General features: G+C 37.1%; 1 protein-coding gene across 1 annotated transcript; it reads right to left on the bottom strand.

Moving 5' to 3' along the window:
• Positions 1–1,526: 1,526 nt before the first annotated feature.
• LOC114883301 (coiled-coil domain-containing protein R3HCC1L-like) lies at positions 1,527–17,467 on the bottom strand. Its single transcript, XM_029200965.1, has 6 exons — positions 17,383–17,467; positions 16,181–16,356; positions 11,514–11,584; positions 10,502–10,597; positions 9,870–10,010; positions 1,527–2,330 (listed from the first exon to the last, which is right to left on the bottom strand). Exons 1-6 carry the CDS (start codon positions 17,392–17,394, stop codon positions 2,263–2,265), a joined length of 564 nt encoding a protein of 187 aa, XP_029056798.1. The 5' UTR covers positions 17,395–17,467; the 3' UTR covers positions 1,527–2,262.
• Between the last annotated feature and the right edge of the window lie 941 nt (positions 17,468–18,408).

Here is an 18,408-nt window from a genome sequence, read left to right as displayed (position 1 = left end):
GCTCAGTGTACAAAGGCATGGTGTAGATATGACCAAGGATCTGATTCCTGTCTGGACAAGCTCAAGTAGTCCGTGCTGGGTCAGGGCAGGTGCTCTTTCTTACCTCCAGCCAGTATACATCAATTCCAGCTACTGGAAAAATACAACTAAAAAGCACATCCTCTACTAAGGGCCGATGCAGGAGCACTCCTTAGCTTTCAGTTTTGGCTAAAAAAATCCTTTCTCTGGATCTACTTATAAGGATAAATCTGAAAGTTAGAGGTGGCTGTTATCCGAAAAAAAGTGTAAGTTACTAGCCACCAAGTACACAGCATGAGAATGAGGACAAAAGTAACTTCTTGAAATTATGAGTACTACAAGAAAACTGGGTAATAAACACGGGACTGTGTGTTACCATTAACAATGCCCTTAGAAGCCAAAATGCTGCCAGAAAGGGGAAGCGCCCTCAAAGGCAAGTGATAGGAACAATCACTTTTTTTTTTTTTTTTACCACCCAAGGCCATTCTCAGCCTTGAAGAATCAAAACAGAGCAAAGGTCTACCTCAGAGGTATACTGTTCAGTATGAAACCTGGCTAGTTTCCTGCATTTCCTTTCAAATGCAGCCATACTGTTCAAACAGACTTCCCTCTGTTCTACGATGACAGCACAAGCTGTACAGCCAGCTGCCCTAAGCAGTGCTGGGGCAGGGGGTCGAGAGGACCTAACGACCCCTCCAAACTTGGAATGGAGGTATTGAACATGAACAAGGGACAGTTTCAGAACAGACAAAGGATGAGAAAAACAATGCTGAGGAACTGTAAGAGGGCTCTAAGACCGAAACAGCGGCAGGGATCAAGACCCACGGCCAGCGTCATTTGAGGAACGTTTGGACGGAGCCCCACTACACCATCTTCTAGGCAATGCTAATAATCCATCATTGTCATGGGCACTAAATCATACAAAAATGAGGCTGCTGCCCTCATTGAAAGCACAATGAGACATCATTTCTTGCTCTCTCAGCATCTGGAGGTCTACCACTACGATTTCTTCAAAAACACTGAGAATGCAGATATGAGAAGGATAAAGCCTGAGCTGACTGCTCTGACTTGTCCATGTCTTTTAGGAAATCTCTTACTGCCCAGAGGTGTGTGTTTGACTCGCTGCTCTTCACTATAATGGACGAGCTGGTATGGCTTTTGCCAAATGCCTCTGGCAAAGGCAGAGAAGATCATACCAAGAACATGCTGTGTGCCAGATGCCTCCTGCAGGATGTCAGATTGGACAAAAATGGCAAAAGGCAAGAGGGTGGGGTGGGGATGTGCAAAGAGGACAAGAAGGGGAGAGGAGCCACCACATACCAATCCCAGGAGAGTATTTTGTAGTATACTCCGGGGCACAGAGATGATCAGCACTCTACTGCTGATCAATGAAACCAACAGATCCACCGAATCCATGCACAGCATTACAGGGGTGAAGATAAGGGAAGAACTGCTCTCTAATTTCTTTAGGGGCACGACAAAACTGACCAACAGCAGAGTGATGTATGTCATAAAATGGGCTTTAATGTCTTTCTCTTACAACGTGATAGTACTGCTTAAACTGGAATTGGCACACAGCTCCCAAGACCGGCTTCCTGTAAGGAATGAAGCGGGCGCGCCCCAGGCTGCCATGCGGCTGGAGCAGCCCCAGGCACTCAGCTTAGTACAAGCTCTGGAGTCCAAATACCTACACCTGCTGCAGTTCACCAACTCTGGGGTTCTGGAACCGGCAGTGCAGATTCTGTGAATACCAAGCACTCCAGATACCGTTCCATCTCCTTGTACTAACAGCTCCCTCCCCTCTGACCGCCGACCTCACCCGCCCCCTGCAATACTGCTGTTCTCGGCTTTGTGAGGTACTAAGGGACACCCTGCCTTTGCGGTGCCGTAATCTCCCATCACCACAGGTTTGAATCCTCTGTTTTGCATTTGCTTAAAACATCTTGGAAGTGTGACTTGCCCTGTCCAGAGGACTCTTGGAAGTCACATCTTCCAAGTTTCTTCCTCGCTGATGGCTTCCTTCCACGTCCAACACAGTTAAGGCAGTTCCAAAGAACTGCATTTAGGAGTGAAGACAAACAGGCGTCTGTCTTCCTCCTATACCTCATCAGCCCTTGTCTTGATTGCTTATCTCTTTCTTTCATTAACATGCACATCTGCATGTACACAGAGCTCTGGAAAAATCCTCTGAAGACTGGAAATATTTTCTGAATTCCTGGAATTATCCCTGTCATCAAATGATGTTCAAACTGCAGACTGGTCTCTGCCTTCCCAGATGTCTTCCCGTTGCTTGGCTTCCAATTGTTTTCTCTCTGTAAATAAGGGCAGTGTTAAGATGGTTAAGTATAACTTCACATAACCAGTGACTTTCGCTTAATCTGAATTACAAGGCGAACTTTAATCATGAGACAGGTGAATTCCCTAGTTTTCTCTTACCTGATTCCAAGAGTCAATATTTTTAACTTTCCAAGTGCTTTGTAAGTGGGAACAATGTTTCTCTTACTATATAATAGATAGAGAAAGATCTGTGGCTAATAGAAATAAAAAGCATATGGAGTAAGTCAGAACCGAGCAGGATCCAGATTTTTGTCTTGCTGATAATATATTTATTTTAATTATCTTTCTAAACTGTGTTAGTGCTTCAGTAAAATTGCCCATTATTCCCAGTCTACTGATCTATATAAATATTTCAATAGGCATCAAGAATATGTTTCAATATTTTTCTTCTACTTTCTTGCTCAAATGGAAATAGTAGCCACTGGGCTTTAGTCATATCTCTCTACTACAATTCTACAAAAAAAAAAAGAAAAAAAAATTTCACAGGAAAATCAAATTTCAATATTTTCAGAGCACTTTCAGGAGCCAGAAATCTTCTGGAACACCAATTCCAACATGGAAAAATGACCACATATAATGGAGGGAAACTAAGAACTGTTTCTAAAAACAAAAAATGCACAAATCTGGACAATCCATCTTCAAATTTTAACACAGAAGCTTAGTTTCCATTTAACACTTTCACCAATACCTGAGACAATAAAGACCATACACGGTGTGGTGACCCAAGTACTTCACTAGGTGCCACAATACCAGTTCTAATTTCATGGCTAGTCAGTCATTGATCTTGACACCATAAAATGTAGATGATTAAGCCTAAGTGCTTCCTTCCAAGGGCAATTATTTCGACTAAAAGATTTTGCAAGTCATGAACCAGGGGGATTACAGAAATCAAGGTGAGTTTAGAGTTAATTCTTGCTATTCTGACATATCTTTCCAAATCAGCAGAATCCCTTACGGAATTCCTATACTATATTTGACTCAACTTTAAGGGCAAAGAACTTGATAAGGAAGCTAGCTAACTGGCACTTGGAAATGTGAGAAAGAGAAATTTGCTGCTATTTGGGCACCATCTTGTGGCATTATCTGAAAATAGCAGCAAAGTTACAAGAGGCAAAAAATGGGCGTCAGTAAATTCCAAACTGAAGGCTCAGTGTCATGTGACTCAGCTTTAAGGCAGGCTTAAATTGGGTTGAGATTCTCCAGGGAGATAGCACGAAGGATAACTGGCTTGTCTAAAGGATTCTGGGATTTCTTAGGAAGGCTGACTGTGGTTCTGATTCTTACAAACAGAGAAAAGTTAGGAGAGGATCTAAAGGCAAAGGCAACCTTGGATGAAAACAATCAAAAAGTGGTCCTGGGTTCCAAGAAAAAGTGAAGAAACTAGAAAAGTGAATTGTTAGAACTCAGATTTTTCAATAAACTCAGAAACTTAAACCAGAGAGGCAATATGGAAAGCTTTAGGAAAAGAAATCCAGGAGCAGTAGAAAAACGAATGACTGGTCCATAATCCACGATTTCAAAATTGAAGTAGCACTGAAAAAAAAGTTTTTTGTTTTTTAAAAAGTTTGGGGTCAAAACTCCTTTGGTGGTAAATATAACCTGAAAGGACATAAGGCCACAGAAATATTAATGCTAATGTGTTCGATTTTGGTGTTATGAAACATGTATTAATATATTATCTTTCTAAAATTGGAAAAGTTTAGAATTCTGAAACATTTCCTACACTAATGCTTTCCAACAAAAGACTGTAGATCTGTATTACCAAATATATGTAAATATAAGAGGAAATTCTGGTGGTAAACCATATGATAAAGTCAGCAAGAATAGAGAGACAAACTGAGAAGCACAAAGAAATAGTGAAAATGTGAGGCTTAAATTTATAAATATAGAACATGAACAGAATACAGAAATACAGGTTAGGATGAGACCTAAAAATATTTTCTTCATCTTAAAGAAAAAAATGGAAGCTTGGAGATGTTAAGTAACTTGCCTAAGATTACATAATCAGTGAAAACCTGAAGCTGGAACCCAGGTCCTTAATTCTTAAATCAGCATACTTTCTACTGTCCTGACCTCTGAAGAGAGGATCTGAAAATATTTACACAGAAAAGGAACAAATGTGGGGGAAAAAAAGTATTTTGCGAAAGATAAAGAATAAACATGTTTCCCCTTTATCAAAGAGAAAAGAAAGTAGGTAACAGCTGATAGACTGTATTAAAAAAGCTCCTATTAACTTTAACTCCACCAATTACAAAAAGTAAGAGAAAGCCCAACAGCAGCCATAAGGGCAAGGAACTAAAGAAGAATATAATGTTAGCATGAAATGACTAACCTAAAGCACTAACGTAAGCTGGCCCTGAAGACTTTTATTTCTCAGTATAATAAATAAATTGGCAGAAATGATTACATTAAATAAGTTGGCTTCTCACTAAGGGAACAGAAAGTGCTAAAGATGAAAAAGGGGCCAGTTTGGTGTCGTGTTTACAAAAATAAAGAAAAGGGATGGAAATTAAAACCTTCAAAATTTACTTCTACACCTAAGAAAATAATGAAGAAAAATCATCACAAAATCCACTTGTAGCCACCTACAGAGTAATAATCAACCTGAAGACTTGAAGTACAAGTCTGGTCAAACTAATCTAACTGCCTTCTTTTATGGATTGACAGACCTGGTAGATCAAGGAGAGGTAACATAAATAACCTCTTCGTTTTAGATTTCAGGCTTACCAAGTATGTATTAATCATTAATATACTGGGAAAAAATAGTCTGGCTCACATAAGTGTTAAGGGAGCATTTAACTCTAGAGGGTGGAATGATTATCAATGTATTAAGTATAACACGTGTTATTTACTTAGCAATAATTGGTGAAATGGTCAGTCAGTCCATAAACATTTTCATCTCTGATATAGGCCAGAGACGTAAGTTTACTAAACAGCAGGTGACACCAAAAATATGGATAAATACTGCATCCCACAGAAAAAGGTCAGATTAAAATGAAAGGAAATGTGGTTAGAAATGAAGGGAACTTCACGTCCAGGGAGAAAAGACACCAAGAAAATGCCGTAGGACCTAGATTATGAGTCAGCAACGCAGCACTGTTCTTGAAGGCAGAATAATGGAATTCCTAAAAAGGATTTCAGAAGGCAGCTGACTGTGATTAAATTTTTATTACAGTTGACTAAGTATCCTATAGAGATGATTTTACTTTTAAGTTCTCAGTGATTTCATTAATCAAACTAAGGGATCAAATTATTGTTTACATAACTCTGCCTCTCAGGCCTATGACCCAAAAGATGGCCTTTCAGAACCAGCCAATTAATCATATACCCCCCAAGAATAAAATGGAACAAAGTTATGAAATAAAATTATGGCAGGCTTTGAAAATGAGAGTGGCTTATTCTGAAAACTTTGATTCCAACTTTAGGTGGGAATCAAATGTTCTGATAAGTGGAACATGGGGAAATTTTACACGTATTCCTGAGTCTGGTCTTTAAAATGTGGTTTTATCATTTAGTGTGAATCCTTGATTTAAAACGTGATTAAGTCAAATACAAAGTACTCAAGGACGATCTATGTTTTCATTTCCCACTCTTAGTATAGTTCTAATCTGTCATGCGCTCTGCTAGACTAAAAGATCTATCTGTTCCTCACACTCAGGGACTTGTGACTAAAGCTCTTATTTTCCAGATATATAAAATATGATTTGCTTAAAATGATTTGAGTACTTCCTTTTTCTCGATTCTCCCCAGAGTAGCTTTAATTTCTTAATCTCCTTTTTAAGGATTAAGACAAAGACTTCTCAATAAAAGGGTAAGAAGACCAAAGTAGGGTAAAGGAAGTTATCAGGAAAGTATTTATACCTCAAAATCCCAAATTCAAAATTCAATAATTAGAAGGGTTCCATATGTAATGTTCAACTCTGGATTTTATAAAGAAAATCATGGAGGACTTGAAAGGGTTCAGAGTAGAATCATGAGTGAAATAAGACATATGAAGAAAAATTAAGAGTAACAAATGTCATTCATGTATTCAGTCAATGAATATGCACACTGAGTATCTCTTTATGAACTAGGCACTGTGCCAGACAGCAGAACTCTTGAAGTGGGAAAAAGAAAGGCTAGGAAATTATTCTACAGTATTATTAATAAAAGTACCTATATCAGGATGGCACAAAGATTTCGATTTCTATTTCTATGCTAATTCTGATCTATTGGCTACAGTCAAGTCAAAACTCACCAAGAGTGTCATGACTGATTAGCACTGTCTGTCATGGATAATGAATGGGGAGCAATAGTACATAGTACACATTTGTCACTACTGGCTTATATTATTATAATGAATACTAATTTCCCAAGAGTCACATAAATAATAGTATTCTAAATACGTAAAGCACCTTTTAAACATTTTTATACATGTTAACTTATGTTGCTCAAAAAATTCTCCATGGTTAGGTAAGTCAGGCATTGCTTTCACTTTGTTGGAAACTGGGGCACAGAGAAGTATAAGAAAATTGCCCATGGTCATATAGCTAGTTAATGGCAAAAACTCTATTATAGCCCAGATCCTCTCACTCCTAAATGATCTGCCCTGATCTTTACAGTTAAAGGCTGTTAGAACAGAATGATGTCCAGATGTTCCTGAATTTCTACTAAATAAAAAAGAAGAGGAAACTGTTTTAAACTATTGTACAGATTTAAGTTAGACCTATGGAAGAATTTTCTGACAGTAACAGCTCTAACCATTGGAAAGGATAACTAAAAAGAAGCCTGTCATATTTTATTTTCTGAAGACCTTAAAATGTCTTTTTCTTTTTGGAAAAAAATGTTAATTACCCCAAAACTCCTTCAAAAGGGATTACACTATTATAAAAGGAACATGGGTTTTAATTAGAGAGGCCTAGGTTCAAATGTCTCCTTTCAATTTACCAGCTGGGTGACCTTAGACCAGCTACTTCACCTCTCTGGGCCAGCTCTAAACTGGAGATAATACCATCCCCATCCAGAGTTATCATAACATGTTATATTGTCAGGAATTTCCTTCCAATCCTTTTAATTGCAAAAGCCTCTATGTGGCTTTTAATCTTAAAATCTTCAGAACTGAAGAGAGAGGAGAAACAACTGCTTAAAATATCAGGTTCATATTTTCTTTCTTACTCAAGGCAGATATCCCCACCAGACTGCAAGTCTTAAGGAGAGGAACAACATCTTGCCGTTTCTCTAACTTTCCTAATTAGGGAGCACAATGCCTTGCACAGGGTAGGTACGCAGTGAATTCCAAATGTAGTTGATAGTGTATCACAGGCAATTGAAAATAAAAAGAGTAATGACAAGAAAAAAATATGTACTGGAATCTGTGCTGGACTCACCATAAAATGATACTTTGCTACTATTACTAAAAACAGCAGCAGCTCATACTTATCACACACTTATTACAGGCCTAGAGAAACAGGAGGGAGAGTGTTCCTATCGGTTTTAAAGATGACTAAGTATCTTTTGTGGATTATCTCACTTGATTTCCATTTTATGGATGAGGAAACAGAGGCCTCCAGAGAGTAAGTAATTTGCCTAAGGTGACATAGCCAGTAAATGGCAGAGCTTAGATGTAGACCCAGGCAGTCTGATTCCAGAGTCTATAATGTTATTTCCTATGCTGTACTGACCCCTTTCCCTCCAGTGGAAGAAGAACTGGAACAGAAGTATCTGTTCTGTTTAATACCTAAACAGTACTTTTAATTTCCACAGAAAAAAAATCTTTAAGTGAGAAGTCTTGGGCTCCATGCAATTACAAAAGTACATGCTCAATGCATAAAGAAGCCAGAAAGCTATATCAGGAATTTTCCATACGCATTTTCTCAGATATAAAGAATGGGAGAGTTCTGAAACATAATAAAGGAAGAGTCCTCTATAACCTGTAAAGATTCAGGACCAATGGATAGGAGAAACTTACCACCGTGGGTCTCTATTCACAACTAAACGCCTTCTTTAAAAAAGTAAGTAACAGGGTACCCACTTAGCCAACAGCCTCATTTTTAATTTCATCACTGAAATGTCCTTTGCATAGCTGAGCATTTAAAACAAATTCAAGTGGAACAGTATGCTGATGTGCCTACAGAGAAACAGAGGGGGATACTCAGGTGATAGCCATACAAAACTATTATTGCAGTACCTGTAGAAATACAAGTGATATTACACACATAGGGAAGCAGGAAACATTGCAAAAAGAATCACATCTCCTTTTATAGATACCATTGTTATTACCCTCTATTGATTTTCTGAGATAACTGTGGTTATCACAGAGAAATCATTTTCCTCAGAGATAACCAATTAATAAAGGGTTAAGGACACTGCACATTCTACTTTAATCTAGCTCTGACAGTGCCATATATAAAAACCAGAGGAATCTTCCCCTGTTTCTATAGTCTGTAGGAAGCCTTTGAGTCAAGAATGCATGGAAAAAATCAAAACTGCCTCATTATAATCATTAAGGTTTCAAAAATTAGTTGGGTTCAACTCTGAAACTCTAGCACCTGCCATGACACCCTCTGTCACTGGTTATCTGGCCAGTGCAGCTGAGAGTCTGCAAGCTGCCTGCTATCACCAAAGCAGAGTGGACAGGAAGTATTAATGGCCTTGTTAGACCGGCAATAAACAAGGAGTTTGAAACTTCCATTCGTTTAATGGAAAAATGAAGTTACTTTTCGGTAAGTGGAATTTTCGGAATAAATTGTCTTCACAGATTCCACAGATCGAGGGCTAAGGCAATCAGACTGTCTAAAGCCTGAAGGTTGATAAAAAGCACTTAAGTGCTAACCGGAGTCCCAAGCCTTTACGTACAAGTCAACAGCCTATAAAGGGGAGAGAGACATTTAACCTCAACTACAAACTATAGGGAAAGAAAAACCCTGCTTGTGGATCAGTTGAAATATTCTGAGGACTCTTAAGTACTGGAAAATAATCAGAAGATTAGGCTAACCTAGATGTGCTCTAATGGAGCCACTCAGGACTGTCTTTAAAGAAAAAATTACCTTCTACAGTTATTATCATCAATGTCAGATGCTGGCTTCTCCTTAATTTGTCTTCTATCTAAGATCTAAACCATCTGATAATATCATGGCAATCATGGCCCAGTAAAACCACAGCAAATAATGTTTTCTGCCTGGGAGACTATTATGTTTTCTGCCTGGGAGACTATTATGTCTTCATAGGAATATTTTTCTGAGAGTCGGGAGCAAGAACTGTAGAAATAGCCATGGATAAGCTAAAATGACTGAACCTATCTCTTGGAAAACAACAGTAGGAACATGGATTAAGATGCCTTGGTGTGGAACAGGCAGACAAATTCTAAAATGTCTTTCTCCTAAATATAAGGCATGAAAACAATTTCAATATATGTAGGAGGCTTCTAGGAAATGGAAATGCCGAAGTGGAATGGGCTTCATTCTTTTTTTTTTTTAACACATGCCTTATAGTGAACTCTAAAGGGACTAAAGAAAACACCATCAACTTAAGCTCACCTCGGGCTTCTTGCAGTTTCTTAAGTTCTGCTTCCCGTTGGGTTTTGCTCTGCTTACTTCGAACCCCAAGGGCACTGATGACTAACCTTCTGGCTAGGGCTGCTGAAGTCTCAGGACGCTCCTTTGCTGGCTGGAGAAACTCTGAATGGGAGAAAGGGAGGGAGCAGGAGGGAGTAAGGAAGAAAAAGCACTATAGCTCCAAGTGATTTAACTCAGTAATTAACATACCAAATAGACTAACAAGGGCTGTATCAGCAGTAATTAATACAAGCCAGATAGATGAAGAGCAGAGGAAATTAACATGGCAAAGCACAAACAACCCTGCCTTCATTATCTGTATTAACACAATTTCTTATAGTGACTCTATCAAACAGCTAAACACAGAGGTAAACTAGATAAGGATGTCATCAGAAAATGGTTGCTGCATTGCTTGCAGTTAGTATCTCCCACTCTCTCCAAGTGGCTACTCCAGTGCTATATTTCCAACGCAGCCTTTTCGCCTTAAAATAATATTTCCTTTAACACTAAAAATAAAAGTGATATGTCCTTAGAACTCTGGATGCTATACAAGTGCTGGAAAAAACAGTATCACCACTATCAACAAGAAAAAGCTCCTGAGATTATAGGCTTACCAGCATAAGCTCTAGCTTTGGCCTTGGCTGCTCTCGTGGCCTGCGATAAGGGCCGGATCTTCACCATGGTATGTTTACTACCCAGAGCATCACGAGCTGTTAAGAGAATAAATATAAAGAAGTTGAAGACATGAAGAAGAGTGATGCAAAAAAAAAAATTTAAGGCTAGTTCTTAAAAGTATTTCCTAGATGTTATGCTTTATTTTTCATCATGAGCAAAAGAAATGGTAAGCTCTAGAAAATCCGTAAGGAACAAAATGACAGTGATTATTTTAGAACAGGGATCAGTAAACTATGGCTTTGTGACCAAATCCAGCCAACCACCTGTTTCTGTAAAGTTTTACTGAAACAGAGCCATGCTCATTCATTTGCATACTGTCTAGGGATGCTTTCTGGCTACAACACAAGAGTTAAGTAGTGACAGAAACCTTATACCCTAAAATATCTACTATCTGGCTCTTTACAGAATAAGTCTGCAGACCCCTATTTTAGGTGATTCAGACAGGAATCAACATCTCTAATTTCTTTGAATGCCTCTGCATCAGATCTATCATGAGGCCAATGATATAAGTGAAAAGGCCAAATCATATATTCAGAAAGTAGGTATTACAAATGCTCACTGGACAGGTTAAAGGGCTACTGCAAATTCATTTGTCGGGGAGGGGGGTAGAATCAAAAATATTTTAAGATTTAGTCATACTGGCTTCTTAAATCTTTACCTATAATCTGTCTATGCACTATCATAACTGACAGCTATGCAGCAAATAACCTTGGAAGGAGCTCTCTCTCCAAATACCACTGGATTAGGATAAAAAGGGAGAGGGGGAGCAAATGGGTACCAAAGTAACATGCCTCAAAAACCTCTACCTGCCAATTATCTGTATTGACTGAATAAAATGTCAGGTGGCTGGAACAGAAAGCAAATAAGGACAAGCAGTCCTTAGGAGACTACTTGTAGGAGAAAGTAGGAGAAAACGGACAACAAGCACACTGAAATCCACTGGGTGAATACCTGTAATCGGACTGGAGAATACTCCTAGGGCGTGTGTATCATCCACCCATTTAATATCAAATCCTTTCTTTCTGCAACAAAAGAACAGAACTTTATTCCTTAAAATAAAATTTACTTTTAAAAAACATCTTTCAAATAGAGTCTCATAAAGCATTTCATGATGAGATAGAAACACTCAACAAGCACACAGGTGGAATGGGGATAATGACATACAAAATGGCTTGGGGTACAGAAGAAGCCACTGAACTTTAAAAGCAATAATACCATCATAAAGAACTACCTGGGAGTATTTTACATTGTAAGCCAGTTTACAGACATCAACTAATTAATCCTCACATGTTCCCTGGGGAGGTAAAGTATTTATCACACTATTTACAAGAGATGTTTTTAGGGGACTGGAACTAGAAAAGGTGGAATGAGGAAGCATAGGAGGGGTAGAAGAATATTAGAGGAGGAGGTAGGCAGGGAAGGTCACCTGGATTTAATGCAAATGTAGGCTCAAGGACAGAGACAAGAGAGAGGAAGAGGGAGACAGGTCACTCAAAGCAAAATCAATCAATCAATCAATCAAATAAGGGAGAAAAGGGACAACTCTAATCAGAGAGGCTGACCTATTCTTTCTTTCCAGTTGTAGAAGTGAAGTAAGAAAGGGAAACTCAGGTTCTGCCACCTTCAGACCATGGGCAGGTTTAAACTCTCTGTAAGCTAGGTCTGCTCATCTGTAGAAATGGGTACAGTTCCTTCCTAACAGAGTTGCTGTGAAAACGGAAGTGAGATCATCCATGACAAGGTAAAGGGCACAGTGTTGAGCACTTAGTGGACATCTAATAAATGAATAGTGCCCATTATTTTTTATTATTAATAGCAATATTCATCAGGAAGATGATTAATATTGATGAAGATGTGATTAAAATATGAAGTTGACTCTGGTGTTTGACTCAACAGGCATTATCATTATACGCTTTTGCACCATGACCTTTTCTTTTTTTTTATAAAGCACTATAAAGAAAAAAAAAAGGCAACTGCTAAAATATCTTCCCTCTTTAACAACTAGTCAAGAAAAAATTTCCTTTGAAGAAAAAAGGAATAAAGAGGCTTTGAAGGTTAGTTAGACAATTTCCTGAATGTAAGGGTCAGTTTGACCATGGCGTAAAATGACCACAGGGGTTGAAGACTATGAGAAAGTTCAACAGTGGAAGTCTATATTATAAGATAGTTGACAAAAGAAAGAGAAAAACTTAGATGGGCTCTGGAGGGCCTTTTAGACTTCAGAATTTCATAACCCTTTAAAATGCTTCCCCCTTTTGAGAATGTTTTCCTGTTTCATGGAAAAATGATCTGCAGGTAAGATTAGGAAGAAACAAAGCAAGGGAAGTTAATAATTCTTAAGAAATAACTAATCTTCAGGAAATTCCAGACATCAACAAAATCGATCCTTGGTCTTAAAAGTCATCATTATTAATGACAACCTAAGGTAGTTCTAATTTTGGATTTAATCTCATTGACTGCTTTTTAAAACCTATTATGCACTTTATCTGGAACAGACCCTGATACCGAGTCTTAACATAATTGTAATGAATTAGACTGACTGATCTACACTATATGTTTAGTGTAAGATCTATGGCAGAGAGTGTTAACTGTCCTCCATGATCTAGTCACTCCTCCTCTCTTTTAGTTACATAACTGATAAGTGCTACTCCTGTCCCCTCAACCAACAAAATTTAAGTGAGATACCTGGCTGCTAGTTTTGCCTGTTCTAGAGCTTTACAAAAAAACAGGGTGCTTGTTTTTGTACATAAAGTTTCAATGAATACAGCCACACTCATTGTCTGTAGCCACACCTGTTGGCTATGGCTACTTTTGTGCAACGATGGCAGAGTAGCCTAAAATAATTACTATCTAACCCTTAAGGAAAAGTTGGGAGCTATACCCTAATTCAAGATGTACATGAATTGAATTTTAACTTTAAATTTGTATATCAGACAATAGACCTGGTTCATTGTTAGATCTGGTTCATTGTTAATGTCAGGATTGGAGCATTAAAGTATAATCCCTTCTTGGTAATGACTTTCTTCCAGACCCTGAAAATCTTTTTCTTAATAACTTATTTTTGGGATTATTTCTTTATTCCTGAAGCTTATTTTTTCTTATAAGCTAAAGATACAGAGGTATACTTCTGACTCTTTTACCTTCTCATACATATGTATGAATTACATACATATATAAGAGGTAGTGCAATTATTCTCAAACCCACTTATATCAGTTTTAATTTACATTTTCACTACATAATTTAATTTATTAAATAAAATTAAAATGATGAAATATGAGTGTGAAAAAGAAAAGTTGTGTCTATGGTTTGGAAGACTAGAGAAAGATAAAGTCACTAAAAAAACCAAAACAGCTATTATCAATTATGTTTGGGCAAAAGAGCTTAAAAAAAAAAAAAAAGAGAGAGAGAGAGAGAGAGAGAGAGGGAATTCTCTGGTGGTCCAGTGGTTAGGACCTGGCACTTTCACTGCTGTGGCCTGGGTTCAATCCCTGGTCAGGGAACTAAGACCCTGGAAGCCATGCGGCACAGCCAAAAAAAATTTTACAAAGAGAGAGAGAGAAAAAACATTTTAACCTATAAGGAATTTGCACTCAGGTGACTCTGAAGGGACATTTAAGTTCTTGCTGGAAGACACAGGTGATATCAGGGTGACATATAAGAACTCAATAGAAGATAGTCTGCCATCAACAGACTAGTTACTTAAAAAAAAAAGGCCTTGGCACCACATCAAAGACTGGCAAGTAAATGGACATTTATATGTACTGTTAAAATAAACTGGTTGAGACATATAACAATCATTTTTTTATCATTCTCTACTTGACTATTTCTATCTTGGTGGTCAGAATAACCTCAAATCAATAATTTAATTTACAGCTCTTTTGGACTGTTAGGGCCCTTGGTGCCTGGCAGAAGAAAACACATACCCTCTCAGGAGATATCCTCTTCTTTTACTGTAAGCCTCAATTCTCATAAGTAAAATTCCGAAGGAAATGGTCAGCTGTACAGTTTTTTAAAAAAGTAACTAAACCTCCAAAAAAGAAGCAAAGCACTATGAGTGAGAATTTGCAGAAAGAGAATTAAAAGGACTTAAGGTAAAGAAATTACCAGACATAGACTATAGAAGGTCTATGTTCAATATACTTCTTGGAAATATTTGGAGAAAAAAAAGAAACTAATGACCGTGCAGATTTGAAAAATAGAGAACTTTGAAAAATGAGAAACATAAAATGAAATTTAAAAATTCAATGGACAGATTTAACAGCAAATTAAACACAGCTGAAGAAATCAGAAAGCGGAAATTAGAGCTAAAAAAATTACTCAGCATGTAATGGAGACAAAGAAATGGAAAATATGAAAGAGATAACACGAGGATTAAGTGAGAAGGTTTAATCTACGTTTAACTGGCATCTTAGAGAATATAAAAGAGACTAGTGCAGAGGCAATATTTGAAGAGAGAATGTCTAGTTTTCTCCAAAACCAATGAAAAATACAAGCTCAATAATAATAATAACAAAAGAAACACAAAGCCACATCATACTGAAAATGCACAATACCAAAGACAAAGAGAAAACATTAAGAGCACCCAAAGAGAAAAGACAGATTACTCTCAGAAGCAATAGTCAGACTTTCAGCTGGCTTCTCATCCTACACTAAGAAAGCCAGGAGAAAGCAGAATAAAATTTTCAAGTTTCTGAGAAAAACAATTACCAACCTAGGATTCTCTACCCAGCAAAAATGTCTTTCAAGAATGAAGCTGAAATAAAGCCATTAAGAAACAACGACGATGATGACAACAAAACCCAACTGAGTGTGTTACCAGCAGACTGTTACTAAATTAAATACTAAAGAACATGTTTCATGCAGGAGGAAAAAGATTTCAGATGAAAGGTATAAGATGCAAGAAGGTATAAATGAAGAATACAGAAAGTGGATGAATCTGAATGCTGATAATATAAAACAATAATATAACATCAAATGGAATTTAAAAAGAAAAAAAGATTCAAAATACTAAATCACAATAGCATATTAGTTGGAGGTTTGGGAGACACTGGAATGGAATTGGGGAATGGAGTTTAAAACCCTTAGAATGTTTGGAAAGAGTGTAAAAATATTAACTTTAGCCATTGATAAATTAAGCAGGCATTTTATAATTTCTAAAGTAACCACCAAACAATAGAAACAGGATCATTTCCCAAAAATATGGAAGGAGAAAAAAATACCTCATCAATCCAAAAGAAGGCAAGAGAAAAGAGAAAAAGATGGGACAAGTAAACACACAAAAAAAGATGGCAGGCATACATCCAAATATATCAATAATTACAATAAATATAAATGGACTAAATGTACCATGAAGACAGATTCCAAAGTCATTATTGATGACATTCTTCTTAAATGCTAAAATGGGGTCTAGAAAGACTATTTAGCATTTTTTAAAGGAACTGAGAAGAAGAGTGGTTTGATACGGATTTCTAACGGACTTGGAAAAGACAATAAACAAACTTGATGCTTAAAGTAAACACCAGGAATAGAAAAACAAAAAAGATGATCTTTCAGAAGACATTTTAAGAAAACTTCATTCCACCTTCCCTAACATCCCCAATCATTTGCAAGTACTTACTGATAAGTGCAGAAAATCCGTAGAAGATCTTCAGTACGAAATTCTTGGGGGAAGTCATAAATTTCAATGACATGTGGGAATTCACAATCACTGAGGTCAATATCAGGAACTTCATGGTTGTAATAATCAAATATAGGTTCTTGGATGCTTTCTCTATTCTTCATATTCCCTGATAACTAGAGAGGAGGAAGCATATATGTGACTGTTACATCAAGCCAGAGCATTGTAAAATATCCTCCCATATATAAACAATCCTTTTTGTCTCCATGTTCCTATTCCTTAACCTTTATCATTTGTCTCTGTTCATGAACACAATAATGACTGGGCTCTATCACCCAGCTTATATTATACTTGTGGAATACTTTGATTAATGTGGTGAGTTATGAACAACACATCTTAGAAAATGAATTTCAGAAAATAGCTGAAGAGATGAATTAATAACATTTGTTTTATTTGAGCTTATTGATCAGACCCATAGTTTTGTTTCTGAAAGTGAACAAAAACAAAACAAAATTTTTAAGAATAAAAACACTTTGTTAGTCTACCTTTCATTGACAGTAGCTTACAAAGAAATTTGTTATGACAAATGTAAGTGGCACAAGTAATTATATTTAAGTTCCGTAGCATGAGAGCTACCTAAAGGAATTTCCATAAAGCAGGTTAATACAGGAATTAATAGTAATGAAGAATACTTAAAATTCTACTATTCTATGGTGTGCAGATTAAATGAGATGATGCAGTAAGTGCTAGCACACTACGTGTCACCTAAGTAAGAATTCAATTTCAACCCAATTTAAACATATTTTAACTAGGTGCTAAATCTATTATAGGCCAATCACCATGTTATTTCTACCCTGCTTAGGATGTAGAAATCAGGAAGAGAATATTCCTCACACCGTAACAATGAGAAAAGACCAACTGACCTATAAAATCATAACTTTTCTTGAGTTTACCATACAGCTGAGTATGCAACACAGAGTACACAAGGAAATTGAAATCCACAGGATGACATGTCCCTCCAAAGAGAAACAGAATATATAAACTGTTTTGCCTCTGGCAGATCATGGGAAGAAGTGGCCACCACATGAGTGGGCAAGAAGATATCAGCTAAATGTTTAACAAATTCTTAAAAGCCTAGAGTGGACTGGTGTATCAGTTTAGAATAACTCAGAGCCCCAGAAAGGAGGGTAATCTGCAATTACTTGCAAGTCCATCCTTATGCCAGTGCCACACTGTCTTGATTACTGTTGTTTTATAAGTTTTGAAATCAGGAAGTTTGAGTCTTCGTACTTTGTTCTTTTTCAAAATCATTTTGGCTATTCTGAGTCCCTTGCATTTCCAAATGAATCAGAGGATCATTCTGTCAATTTCTGCAAAAAATACAGGACAGCTGGGATTGAGCTGGATGTGTTAATCACTTTGGGTAGTATCTTAACAATATTAAAGAAGATAAACATGGGATGTTTATTTAGGTCTTCTTTAATTTCTTCCAAAAATGTGTTGTAGTTTCAGGGTACAAGTTTTACACTTCTTTTGTTAAATTTATTTCTAACTTTTTAATGCTACTGTCATTGGAACTATTTGCTTCATTTTTGAATTTCTGGCATGGACTTTTTGAGTTACTTTGCAAAAACCAAACCAAACAAACCATTGCATGTCCATGCATTTATAAATTGGGGCTAAATAATGCATTGTGAGAGGTAAACAATACCTAACTACAAATACCTTGGAACTATAAGAACTGATTATAAAGAGGAAGAAAAAAGAGAGGCAGGATAGTCTGGCAAGGAAATTTGATTATGGCCCTTTGCTCTAATCTGGTCAGCAAATTTGAACTTGTATACTTCCATCCCATTTTTGAGGTAATTATTAAACACTTCAGCTTCTGATACTGATTAAATGCAAAGTGTAAATAATAGCAAAACACACAATTCCTACTCTACATTTCATGGGAAACTAGATATAAAGCCTACAAGTAACATACTCCTGACTAGTTTTTCCTATAACACTCAAGACTCCACTATTATCAGGGACTCCTAACTTTTCTTAAGAGGAGAAGAACTTTGTTTCATACTCCCATGGTACTGATATTGTTGGAATCAGCTTGCATGTCTACTGGCAACACATTTTTGGGGGAGGTAGGCTGAGAGGTAGCAGGCCATACTATTAATGGTGTTTTCTCCTGAGAATTTCAACAAAACATTCAAGGGGGCCTTGACGGGGTAAAG

Source organism: Monodon monoceros, unplaced genomic scaffold, assembly GCF_005190385.1.
Source record: "Monodon monoceros isolate NGI ecotype Baffin Bay Population unplaced genomic scaffold, NGI_Narwhal_1 Super_Scaffold_4, whole genome shotgun sequence".
NCBI classification, from domain to species: Eukaryota; Metazoa; Chordata; class Mammalia; order Artiodactyla; family Monodontidae; genus Monodon; species Monodon monoceros.
The sequence above is the reverse complement of the archived record's forward strand: the minus strand, read 5'-3'. Positions and strand labels throughout refer to the sequence as shown.